This window comes from Hydra vulgaris, chromosome 11 (assembly GCF_038396675.1).
Source record: "Hydra vulgaris chromosome 11, alternate assembly HydraT2T_AEP".
NCBI classification, from domain to species: domain Eukaryota; kingdom Metazoa; phylum Cnidaria; class Hydrozoa; order Anthoathecata; family Hydridae; genus Hydra; species Hydra vulgaris.
Genome location: NC_088930.1, coordinates 2,027,878 through 2,040,000, shown reverse-complemented (window position 1 = coordinate 2,040,000; position 12,123 = coordinate 2,027,878). Strand labels below are relative to the sequence as shown.

At 28.1% G+C, this 12,123-nt stretch overlaps 1 protein-coding gene across 2 annotated transcripts in view; it reads left to right on the top strand.

Annotated features, from left to right (window-relative positions):
* LOC100212813 (origin recognition complex subunit 2) overlaps nt 1–1,384 on the top strand; it is a 77,523-nt gene extending 76,139 nt beyond the window's left edge. For both annotated transcript variants that reach the window (XM_065809786.1, XM_065809785.1), the window contains one exon: nt 885–1,384. In XM_065809786.1, the coding sequence (XP_065665858.1) occupies nt 885–974 (90 nt within the window). In that variant the 3' untranslated portion in view covers nt 975–1,384. The remainder of the gene's footprint in view (nt 1–884) is intronic.
* Nucleotides 1,385–12,123: the final 10,739 nt, after the last annotated feature.

Below are 12,123 nucleotides of genomic sequence, written 5' to 3'. Positions count from 1 at the left end.
GTGTTTCTTGGATGAAATTAAGTTCTTGGCGAAATTCGGTAGCAGTTCGAGTACAATTTCTTTTACTTTGAAAATGGATGAGTTTGTCTTTGTGATTACATCCAGTTTCATGTTTTCTTTACAACGCTCTAATGACTGCATTTTGAGAAAAATTGGTTTTTAAAGCAATTTTTTGTGTTGTATATCCTTCCTTAAAGTTATTAATAAAAATCTCCCTATTTTTTGTACACTTAGCACTGCTTTTTTACCCATTTTTTTTTTAATCAAAACATAAAATATATATTTGTCTTCAAATTTTAAAACTAGCACTAAAGACTTTAAATTATTCCTCGTTCATAATAATTATTCTATAAATGTTACAATATTGAACAAAAACAATGTTTTGATTACCTTTCTGTTTAAAATAACTATCAACAGTGAAAAAAAAGTTAATTAAATTGTTACAGCAAAATATACCCAATTATTACAGCGCAATATATTCACAGTATTCATTATTGTAATGATGATAAACCTACACTCTATATACAAAAATAGGTGTGTAGTCTTTCTACAAACAAAATATCAAAATAAATTAATGTGACGCTAGTTTTGAGTGGAAGGATCTTCTTTTGAGTGGAATGAACCTACTGATGGTGAAACTTGTTTCACCATCAGTAGGTTTATCAGGAAGCAAGGCTTCCTGAAAAGTTCCCATCAAAAGGTTCATCAGGAATTAGGCTTACTGATGAACCTACTGATGGTGAAACAAGTTGTCAAAGATAAAATTAGATAAGTATTTTTACTAATTTATATATAAATGTATATATAGAGAGAGACACACACACTCACAAATTTATATATTTTTAATAATGTTGTTATATTGATATTACAGATTAATATTTTAGGGGTCAGATGGCGTGGAATATTTGTTTGTAGCTGTAGATGAGTCTACATTAAAAGAGTTTCTTACTAATGAAGAAGAATATATGAAATAAAGAATGAAGAAGAATATATGAAATAAAAATATTTTATGAGTTTAAAATATCCGATTTTTTGATATTTTTATCTCGAGAACAACGACAAAACAGAAAGTTTCAAATTGATATATACGGACATCTGATGAATTCAATCATTGACGAATCATTATTGATGCAATAAATATTGATGACGAAATAATGATCATTGTTGCTGCTAAATCATGAACTATCGTAGTCTATCTTTATCGATCACAACCGTTAAATAATAATCGGTTATAACCGTTATATCATGATCGATTTTAGTAGTTGAAGAAAACTTGTACACGCATTCTTCAAAATGTTTCAAATTTTGTTTGTTTTGCTTAAATATATTGACGATTATTGCGCTCATTTTTAATTAATTTTAATGCATTCAATTCGTTAAAAGTCATTATCATTTTTTATCAGGTTTTTTACTTAGTTTATTATTAGATTTATTGTTATTATTTTTATAATAGTTAATTGTTGTCAAGTATGAAATCTACAAGCAAGACAATAAGTCATTATATTAATGGGTTTAAAATACATTGATAGGCCTTGACAATAAATTTTCTCCCAATTGGTATGATCTGATGTCAGGCAATAATTATTGTGTATTAAACTCTTATAGACTAATAATGTTTTATTAAAAATCTTTCGATAAATTGGATTTTTTTTAAATCTGAATGAATGTTAAACAGTTTCAAAAAACTACAGAAGTTCAACAACAAATTTCATCTAATAATCTCTTAGTGTTTAAAGTTATGACTACATTTAAAAGGCCTTATGTTAACAAGGTACAATCATGTTCTTTTAAAGTCTTATCTTTTCAACTCAACAACAGACAATTGATAGAAATTTAAAATCTGTTTAAATTTAAAAGTTTTAATCTGCATTTAGTTTTAACTAGTTAAAGAAAAAGTTTTTTATTTGGACCTCAACATCTCGAGCCCCAAAAAATTTGGACATTAACATTTTGAGCCCCAAAAAATATGGACATCAACATCTCGAGCCCCAAAAAATTTGGACTTCAACATCTTGAGCCCCAAAAAAATTTTAAGACGCTGTAAGAATCCTTTTACTTAGTTTAATTTCTCTTATTGCAATTGGTTGATGAGTAATTATTCAATTTAATTTGATTTTGTAATTTTTTATTCGTTTCTCAAGCACGTAATTTTTTATTTATTTCTCCTACCAATGATAAACATGTAATTGAAATACTCAATTGCTTTTGATTTCCGAAATATTTTTGGCTCGGATTGTTTTCAATAGGTTATCTGTTGTGGTACAAAATTTGAATCCTAGATTTATACTATCAAAAAATTCAAATGAATCCATTTGCAATTAGCATCTCATCATTTCATTTTTTAAGCCAAACGACTTTCAATGTTTATGTCAACGACTTTTCAATGTTTTTGTCAAGACAGATATCTCAAACTTCCATCAGTTGCGTGTAGTTCTGTAATACCTATACAAAAATTAGTTTAAAATAAAGCATACCTAGTTTAAGAAATCATATTTTATTATAATTTGTTTTTTGTTTTTTTTGATAACTTTGTAATTGGATATGTAAAAAAACGCACCAGATTATAAACAACTGCACGAACTGTTTGTTTTAATAAAGAAGTTGCAAGAAGTTTTAATAAAGAACTAATTGTTTTAATAAAGAAGTTGCACGAAACATCGTTATTTTCATTATTTAATACCTCAATATTTTCATTGATATCTACAAGCATTCATTCTCACAATTTATTTATTCAGCATTGTTGAGGTATTGCAAGAAGAAGAAACAATAAACTTGAATGAAGATTGCACCCTATGGCATTTGTTATTTTGGTGATCTTGGAAACAATCTTGCACTTTTTTCCAATTTCTGAAGCTAACTTATATATGCGCTGGCTCTTTATTCTTCTCTGTTGTTAAATTTAATTTGTGATTCATACATGAAAAACAAAATACGCAATCTTTTTCAATGTCTGATTATAACTTAAGATTTTTTAAATCAAATATTTTTACAGGAGTAATTTTGAGCTCCTATCTTTGTCCAAGTAAAAATAAAACATTTAGGACAATAGATTTGTTATCAATTAATCAGCTATTTACGTTCTGTGCATTTTCTATTGCGTCAATATTTATATCTTCTGTATTTACAGGATGAATACTTACAACATTGATATTTGCGACATCAGACATCATTTACACTATTTACAACTTTTGTTTTTTTTTTATTTACAACTGATCTTAATGTTAATGAAACAGATTGTGAATCATTGTGCATAGAAATTATGAATAAAACCACCGAAAATATTGTAATTAATTCTATTTATAGACAACCATCTGGTGGTGGGGCGACTGAATAAGTGCGAATTTCATAACTGCGAATCTGCATAAGTGCGACTGGCATAAGTGCGAACTGATATAAGTGCGAACTGGCACAAGTGCGAACTGGCATAAGTGCGAATCACTTGCAAAAACTAGCATAAGTGCGAACTAGCACAATCGCGAACTGGCTTAAGTGCGCCAAAAGAATTTGCAAACATTGGCATAAGTGCGAACTGGCATAAGTGTGAATCAATTGCAAAAACTGGCATAAGTGCGAACTGCCACAAGCGCGAACTGGCATAAGTGCGCCGAAAGAATTTGCAAACATTGGCATAAGTGCGAACTAACATAAGTGCGAACGAATTGCAAAAACTGGCATAAGTGCGAACTGGCACAAGCGCGAATTAGCATAAGTGCGCCGAAAGAATTTGCAAACATTGGCATAAGTGCGAATCAATTGCAAAAACTGAATAAGTGCAAATTTCATAACTGCGAATCTGCATAAGTGCGAAGCAGTTGCAAAGACTGGCATAAGTGCAAACTGGCACAAGCGCGAACTGGCATAAGTGCGCTGAAAGAATTTGCAAACATTGGCATAAGTGCGAAGAGTAAAATGGGGTCAAATGGAATAGTTAAGAATTTTAATTTTTTTTTTTTACGGAAAAATGATTTCTTAAAATTTTTTTTTTTTAAAGAGAATATTGAGCTGTATTTAAATATATAAGAATCGGTATATAAAAATATAAAAAAAAATATTTTATTATACCCTGACATTCGGGGAGAATGAAATACGCAAATCTTTGTGCAAATAAAACAATTCTTTTCTGAAAAAAACAATTATGAAACCGTTAAAGAACAGTTTAAAAAACAACCGAATAAGAAAAAATTTCATTCATATCATTTCATATTAGAATAGATTTAACAACGATTGATTTAATTTGTTCGGGATGGCCCTGCCCACTGAGTGGGGTGATGTGGGCCTATGTTACTTTTTCGCATTTTTTTCATGAAATATACCAACTCATAGTAAAATATGACTTGAGTCATTGAGTATGTATCCAATTTAAACATTTTGTTCAAAAGTTTAAAGATAATAGTCTTACAATAAATGCGCTAAATGCAAAATAACTTTATGTGTTCAAAACAGCAAATCAGAAAAATAAATAAATTAAACATTTTTAAGTCTCTCTTAGCGGTTTTCCAAAAAATTTTGGAAATTCAATTAACGCAGTAAACCATAACTTAAAACCATAACATAAAATATATTAAAAAAATCCAAATATAATTCTCCATATTGAATATATGATATTCCGATTAAAAATTCCAAGTACTTATATTAAGCCTAATCATGATAAAAAAAATTTAAGGAATAAATTAGACGGATGCTCAAGTAAAAATTAACCAAATGTTCTCGTACTATATATTATAGATTCATTATTCTTTAAAAATGCAATGTTTATTTAAAAATAAATTTGATGTGCTAAGATTCAAAACTGCTACTCTCCGGTATCTACTAGTTTCAATGCAAAGTTACATCTTTAATGATCGTCTATATGAATCCGTTGAAAAATAAAATCAGAAAATGAATACAAAAGCATTGCCAGAGATCTCTTATTTACAGCAATAAATACTTTTAAAATGAAAACATTGGTTTTCATTTTAAAAGTATTTATTGCTGTAAAAGTATTAGATTTTTAACAATGCAATAAATACTGACATATAGGCCCAGATTACCCCACCCAACTATGTTATCAATTTAAAAAAAATAAGCATATTTTGGTCTTAATAGAAATTGAACCTAATTATATAGTTTATTTTCTTTGTGATGAACCATTTTCCATATTTTAAAACCCGTTTTTAGTTCATTTTTATTGAAGTTTAAGATTTTTAATTAAAATCTCCTAGTTTAAATGTATACGCCATTTTGAATAAAAAATGTGCTTTAAAAACTCCCTAGTAAGCTGATAATTTTAAGGTAATTTTAAATTTACACGTTTTTTTAAATCTTCAAAAGTGGCCTAAAACCCTCATTACAACGAAAAAAGTTATTTTTTTTCTTACCTGCATAAGGAGCCTAGCCTATTTTTTTTATGAAAAAACTCATGAAAAATTTGACGACCCTGCGCGACCTATTTTTTTAAACGTTTGTTAATGTTTGAATCACATTTGATTCAAACATTAGTTTTTCATAAATATTTTGTGGTTTATCATTTGGTTTTAAAACTTTTTTTATACATGACACTACAGACGATGCAGTGCGAATGTATGAATGGTCAATTTTACTGTTTCCGTGTTTCAAATCTCTTACACCACATTTTTCATTGTCTAAATAATAGATAATAGCAATAAGACCTTTGGTAGTTTTTTTATGAACACTTGTTTGCTAAAATTCGCGGATGTACAATGTTTTTGGCCAGTAGTAGTTTGGGTAAGATAATAAGTTTTTTTAAAACCTTTTTTGCTATTCTTAGAACTTATTATTCTTATTATTTTTCTATCTATAATGATTGCATTTATAATCGTCTTCATTTTCAGACTTCATTTTAAAAACAAATATTCTACCAGCAATAGATAGAATGGGTGCAAACGGAATAAGTTTTACATCGTTGTTTTCGATGTAAACATTTCGACAGCATCATCTGCCGACAGCATCATCTGTCGACATAAAGTCATTTTTATTTTTAATAACATATTCCTCAGTTTTTTGCCTTAATTAATCAATTCTTTTGATGTCGTTGCCTTCATTCTTAAATAAAAAAATACTGATACCACAGGTTTTGAAAACCGACTGGCTACCACCAATAACGTGTTATTAAGGACAATTATAAAATAGTTGTTCGATTATTATAGGTTAAAATAACCTATAGGTTGTTATTAACCTATAAAACTATAAATATTGACGAACAACTTCTTGCCTATTTTTGCTATAAACTTGAGTTTATTCTAATGACTCTAATGAATATCAATATTTAATGACTATAGTGTTATTTACATCAGTTGTGGTTGTGCTCTCTTTTGCTTTATTAAATTTTTGAATGAACTTTCAAAAACCAGAAAAGTTTATAAAAAATAACTTCAAACGTACTTTATGGAAACCCATAACTTCGTACGTACTTTATGGCAACCCAAAAGGAAAAGTTTTTTAAAAGTTTTTTCAAATATTAAAATAGTGCTTTTTTTGAATATGTTTATTATAGCATAAATAAATTATTCTAATATTTTTATGAGCATTTAAAAACTTTCATAAAACCTTTTATAAAATGAAACTTAAAAATTAAAAAAACCTTCAATAAGGGTATGATACTTACTGTTCTGCTCGACATATCTTCCTGTTGTTTTTAACTAAGCGTACCGAAATAAAATAAAAAGTATAAAAGAGAATGATCATTACAAATAATGGTAATCGTCGGGTTATCAATAATGAAATTAAAAATAATATTTGTGTTCAGTGTAAAAATTATTAATCGTTATTTGGTTTTTTGCACGAGTTGAATATCATCTTCAAACTAATTTTTGAATTTTTAGCATTTGGTTGGTTGTCATTGAATACCGTTTGCTTTAACAATAGCAAAATCAAAATGTGAAGTGTAATGTTGATGTAGTTGACATAAAAGTTGTAAAAATTTAATTAAGTATCCACTCAGAGGTTATTTCAGTGGTTATCGGCATGGCCGTAGAGAGGGAGGATTAGGCGGGTGTATTGTCCTAGGGCCCGGCTTTCTTTAAGAGTGGGAGAAAAAAAAAGTAGCTAATTTGGCATTACATGGTACTTATTTTTAGCCAAGATAGGGCCCATAAAGAAATTTGCCCGTTTGCGCTTGTGCCAGTTTGCACTTATGCCAGTTTTTGCAATTGATTCGCACTTATGCCGATTCGTACTTATGCCAATGTTTGCAAATTCTTTCGGCGCACTTATGCCAGTTCGCGCTTGTGCCAGTTTGCACTTATGCCAGTTTTTGTAATTGATTCGCACTTATGCCAGTTTTCACTTATGCCAGTTCGCACTTATGCCAATGTTTGCAAATTCTTTCGGCGCACTTTTGCCAGTTCGCGCTTGTGCCAGTTCGCACTTATGCCAGTTTTTGCAATTGATTCGCACTTATGCCAGTTCGCACTTATGCCAGTCTTTACAACTGCTTCGCACTTATGCAGATTCGCAGTTATGAAATTCGCACTTATTCAGCCTCCTCCGGGTAGTTTAAGAAAATTTAAAACTTATTTAAACAGTTTTTTAACCAAAACTAGTGTAACACGGTAACATGTTTACTTAGCTGATGATTTTAACTTAAATTTGCTTAACTATGCTTCAAATAAAAATGTTCAATACTTTTTAGATACTCTAACCCAACACGGCGGTTATTTTTGATTGTTTTTCTCCCACTTGCTAAGATTTATGAGATTTTAAAAAATTATTTATTATGCGAATGTAACAAAAACACATTTACTCTATCTGTTTTAAGCATTCAAGTTTTAAGTAGTTTTAAGCATTCAAATATGTCCATAGATCGACGTAATAACTTTTGGGTTGAAGAAGAACTGAGGGTTGGAACATGCCAACCCAGATGGACTAAATAAATAATTAATGTGAAAATCTTTTGGTGGAGATGAAATGAATGATATTGCTGAGAGAAATGTAGGTTGCCATCTGGTATTGGCTGGTCCAATGGTAGATGGCTATCTTAAAGAAATCGGTTTCATTGTTTATTCCATGGGAAGTTATGAAAAATATAGTAATTCTGATGAAAGCGTTTGGTTTTGGTTGTAGCATGCTACAGACGCACAATAACAAAAAAAAAAAACTCCTAATGAAAATAACAACCATAGAAGCAGCTAATAAAGTTTTTGATCCTTGTCGATTTGATGGAACAAATTTTTTAGCAAAAAGAATGTTTCACAAAGTTAATCAGGAAGGAAAGCAAAATAAACGCTTTGCATTTAATGGCAGCGCAGAGATTGTAATAACTGAAAACACTCCAATTCAATTTGAATACTCACACATCACACAATATATAAGATTAAGCTTTTACATTCAAAGATGTGCAGATTATTTTGTTGTTGATACTTCATTACAAGCGTTAATGAATCAATAATTTGTGAACTTTAAATATATATATATATATATATATATATATATATATATATATATATATATATATATATATATATATATATATATATATATATATATATATATAATATATATATATATATATATATATATATATATATATATATACACATATTTATATGTGAACTTTGAATATATAATATATATATATATATATATATATATATATATATATATATATATATATATATATATATAATATATATATATAAATATAATATGTATATATATTATATATTTAAAGTTCACATATATTATATATTTAAAGTTCATATATATATATATATATATATATATTATATATATACATACATACATATATACATATATATAATTATTTATATATATATATATATATATATATATATAATATATATATATATTATATATATATAATATATATATATATATATATATATATATATATATATATATATATATATATATATGTATATATATATATATATATATATAATATATATATATATATATATATATACATATTTATATGTGAACTTTAAATATATAATATATATATATATATATACATTTATAAATTAGTAAAAACACTTTCTAATTTTTGATTACTTCAACACTGTGTTTCCCCATCAGTAGGTTCATCAGGAAGAATGTCTAAACATAAAAAAATTTTCAAATTATAGAAAAATTATTTCACAGGAAGTTGGTAATTGTTATAATTAATTATGTAATAACTGTGGTGTTTTGCAACCAGGAAGTTGCATCAACTACATTAGATAATTAAAAAATCATGAAAAGAATTCTTTAGAATTAAGATAAATTTGGACTGGTCATTTGTTTTTATAATTTTTTAAAACGAACTTATTTTCATGTCTGCATTTAGAAATTAATTCTGATTTTTTATTCAGTAAATTTTCTTGATCTAGTGAGTAATAATTTCAAATTTTTCTTGTAAACATAGTATGCATTTTTTTGAAATGTTATTATAGGCAGGCGCAGTTTTTAGGATAGACCACTTTAATTTAACATTAATATTTTTTTCTTTTAGTTGCCAAATATATTTAGACAGCATAGTCTCTTCTGAGTATTTTTTATGTTTAAAAGATTGTTTGGCATAACGTTTTTTCCATTTGCTCTCGGTTAAGCCAATATGTTTATCAGGGTTGTTTTGCGAGGAAACAATGCATTTGTAAATAATATTTTTTGATAAGCACTTGCCATTCATAGGGCAGTCAAGTTTTTGCTTGCAGTTACAATTTTCAGTACTTTTTTCTTTGAGAAATTCATTTTTATTAATCAATGCAAAATTATGGCCTTTTATAATTCTTTCAACATTTTTTGTACAGCTATATCTTACTTACATAGTGTTTCTGTTAAAAATTTTGTGCAATTTATTAGAGGGAGGGAAATGTTTATCAACTAATTTTAAAAACGCTTTTCCAATGTTTGTTGAAACATTTTTGCTGTACGGAGGGTTGAACCAAATTATATTTCTATTTCTATTTCACTTTTTTGCGATCTTTGTTTCAAATTTTAGCTCGAAATTTTTAAATCCGCTTTTTTTAAGAGCATCTTCATACACGCGTTTGGAAGAGTTGAAAATATTTTCATTAGAGGAGTTTTGATTAATTCTATTGTTAATTGAAATGGGAATTTGTTTTTAGATTTGAGGGGGATGATTCGAATTTATATTAATATACGATAATTCATCATTAGGTTTTTTATAAGGCCTATAAGAATTTTCCGAGAGGTTAAATGTGACATCAAGAAAATTCACCATTTTTAAATTAATGTTTATTTCAATTTAAAAGCAATGTTTTTGAAAATTTCTATAATATTTTTTCTGACTTTGTCAAGTTAAGGTCCTGATTTCTTTTTCATTATTATTTAGCCATCATCGCGGTACAAGCCTAATTGATTAAAATGAACTATTTTAGCTAGGGAATTTAAAATATATAAGCCTACAAATTTGCAAATTTCTGCTCTGTCGTAACTTCCCATTGTTACATCAAAACATTCGTGCGTGGTTTTTTTCTTCCACGTCTCGTTATTAAAATAGAGTAAAGTTTTTCTGCAATGTTTAATTAGACGAATAGTGTCGTCTGTAATTTCAGTATGGGTTTTTCTAAATTCTATTGTTTTATCTAAAATTTCTGCTGTAATTGAGGGGTAAAAATCATTAATATCAAATTGTATAAACGTGCATTCATTTTTATTACTAGTTTTAGAAAACCAATTTATAACATCAGTGGTGTTTTTCCACCGTTGCAAATTTAATTTTTTCCAAATAATATTATTTATTTTGTCTAATTTAATTTTACTAACGTGCCCTAGTTCATTTTTTGAAGGTACTAGTAGCCTACAAGGAAGTTTATTTTCAAAATTTGGTTTATGATCTTTTAGTGTGATGAACGCTTGCGCTGGTGCGACTGATTCAATTCTAGCATCTAAATTAATTGTTTTAGCAATGCTTTGGCCTTCTAAATTAATTGAATTTTCTAAATTTTTCGGGGCTTTTGCGTAGTTATTAGAAATATTATCGCGCAATAATTTATGGTAATTATCTAGGGCAATTTAGTATATCTTGCTTGTTTTATCAGCAAAAACTAAAATATTAGGGTTTGATTTTATATTATTAATGTCTAACTTGAGTTCCTTTTGGAAATCATTGTTAATATTTCGAAATTTTATTGTTTTAATCAAGTGTTATAAATCGTTTTCAAAGTTTTCTAGGTTAGGAATAAATGGTGGGGCGTTTTTTGTTTTATATATATATATATATATATATATATATATATATATATATATATATATATATATATATATATATATATATATATATATACAACTTCAATACAGATAAACTCAATTTTTTTCAGTCAATCGTTATCGCAATAATTTAGATCTTCCTATATGTATGAACGGTGATGTACTAGATGAGTCATCTACTCTTCCTCTTCTAGGATTAACTCTTACTTCCAATCTTTCTTGGAAACCATATATCAAATTAGTTGCAAAATTAGCATCTGCATCTCTTTATCAAGCTCGTCACTTTCTTACTTCGGATTCTATTCTCTATCTCTATAAATACCAAACCCGGCCTTGTATGGAATACTGTTGCCATATCTGGGACGGTTTTTCTAATGATGCCCTTTCTCTTTTAGACAAGGTGCAAAAAAGCATTGTAAACATAATTGGACCTGCTCTCGCAGCCAACCTCTAACCATTATCACATTGTCGTAATGTTGCTTCTCTTTCTCTTTTCTACAAATACTATAATGGACACTGCTCTAAAGAGCTAGTGCCTCTTGTGGCATCTACTAAAATTCATTCTCGTGTTACTCGTCATTCAGTTAAGTCTCATCCTTTTTCTGTGACTGTTCCTTAGTGCTTCAAAAATGCTTATTTGTCTAGCTTTTTTCCTCGAACATTACCATCAGTTTTCCTGATTCGTATAATTTGCAATCCTGTAAGTCATCTGTCAATCGTTATCTTGCTCTACAATCTTCGTCTTTTCTCTTTCAGTAACTTCTTACTTTAATTAGTGGCTGCTTGCAGTCTTGTTGGAAGCGAAGATGTTTAAAATATATATATATACAGTATTGGACAAAACATTTGCAACCGATATCGAACAATGCTAAAAAGTGTTCCTAATTTTACATGTCTTAAAAACGAAACGAACTATACTACCACAGCAAACAGTTCAGGAGTCTGGAGTCA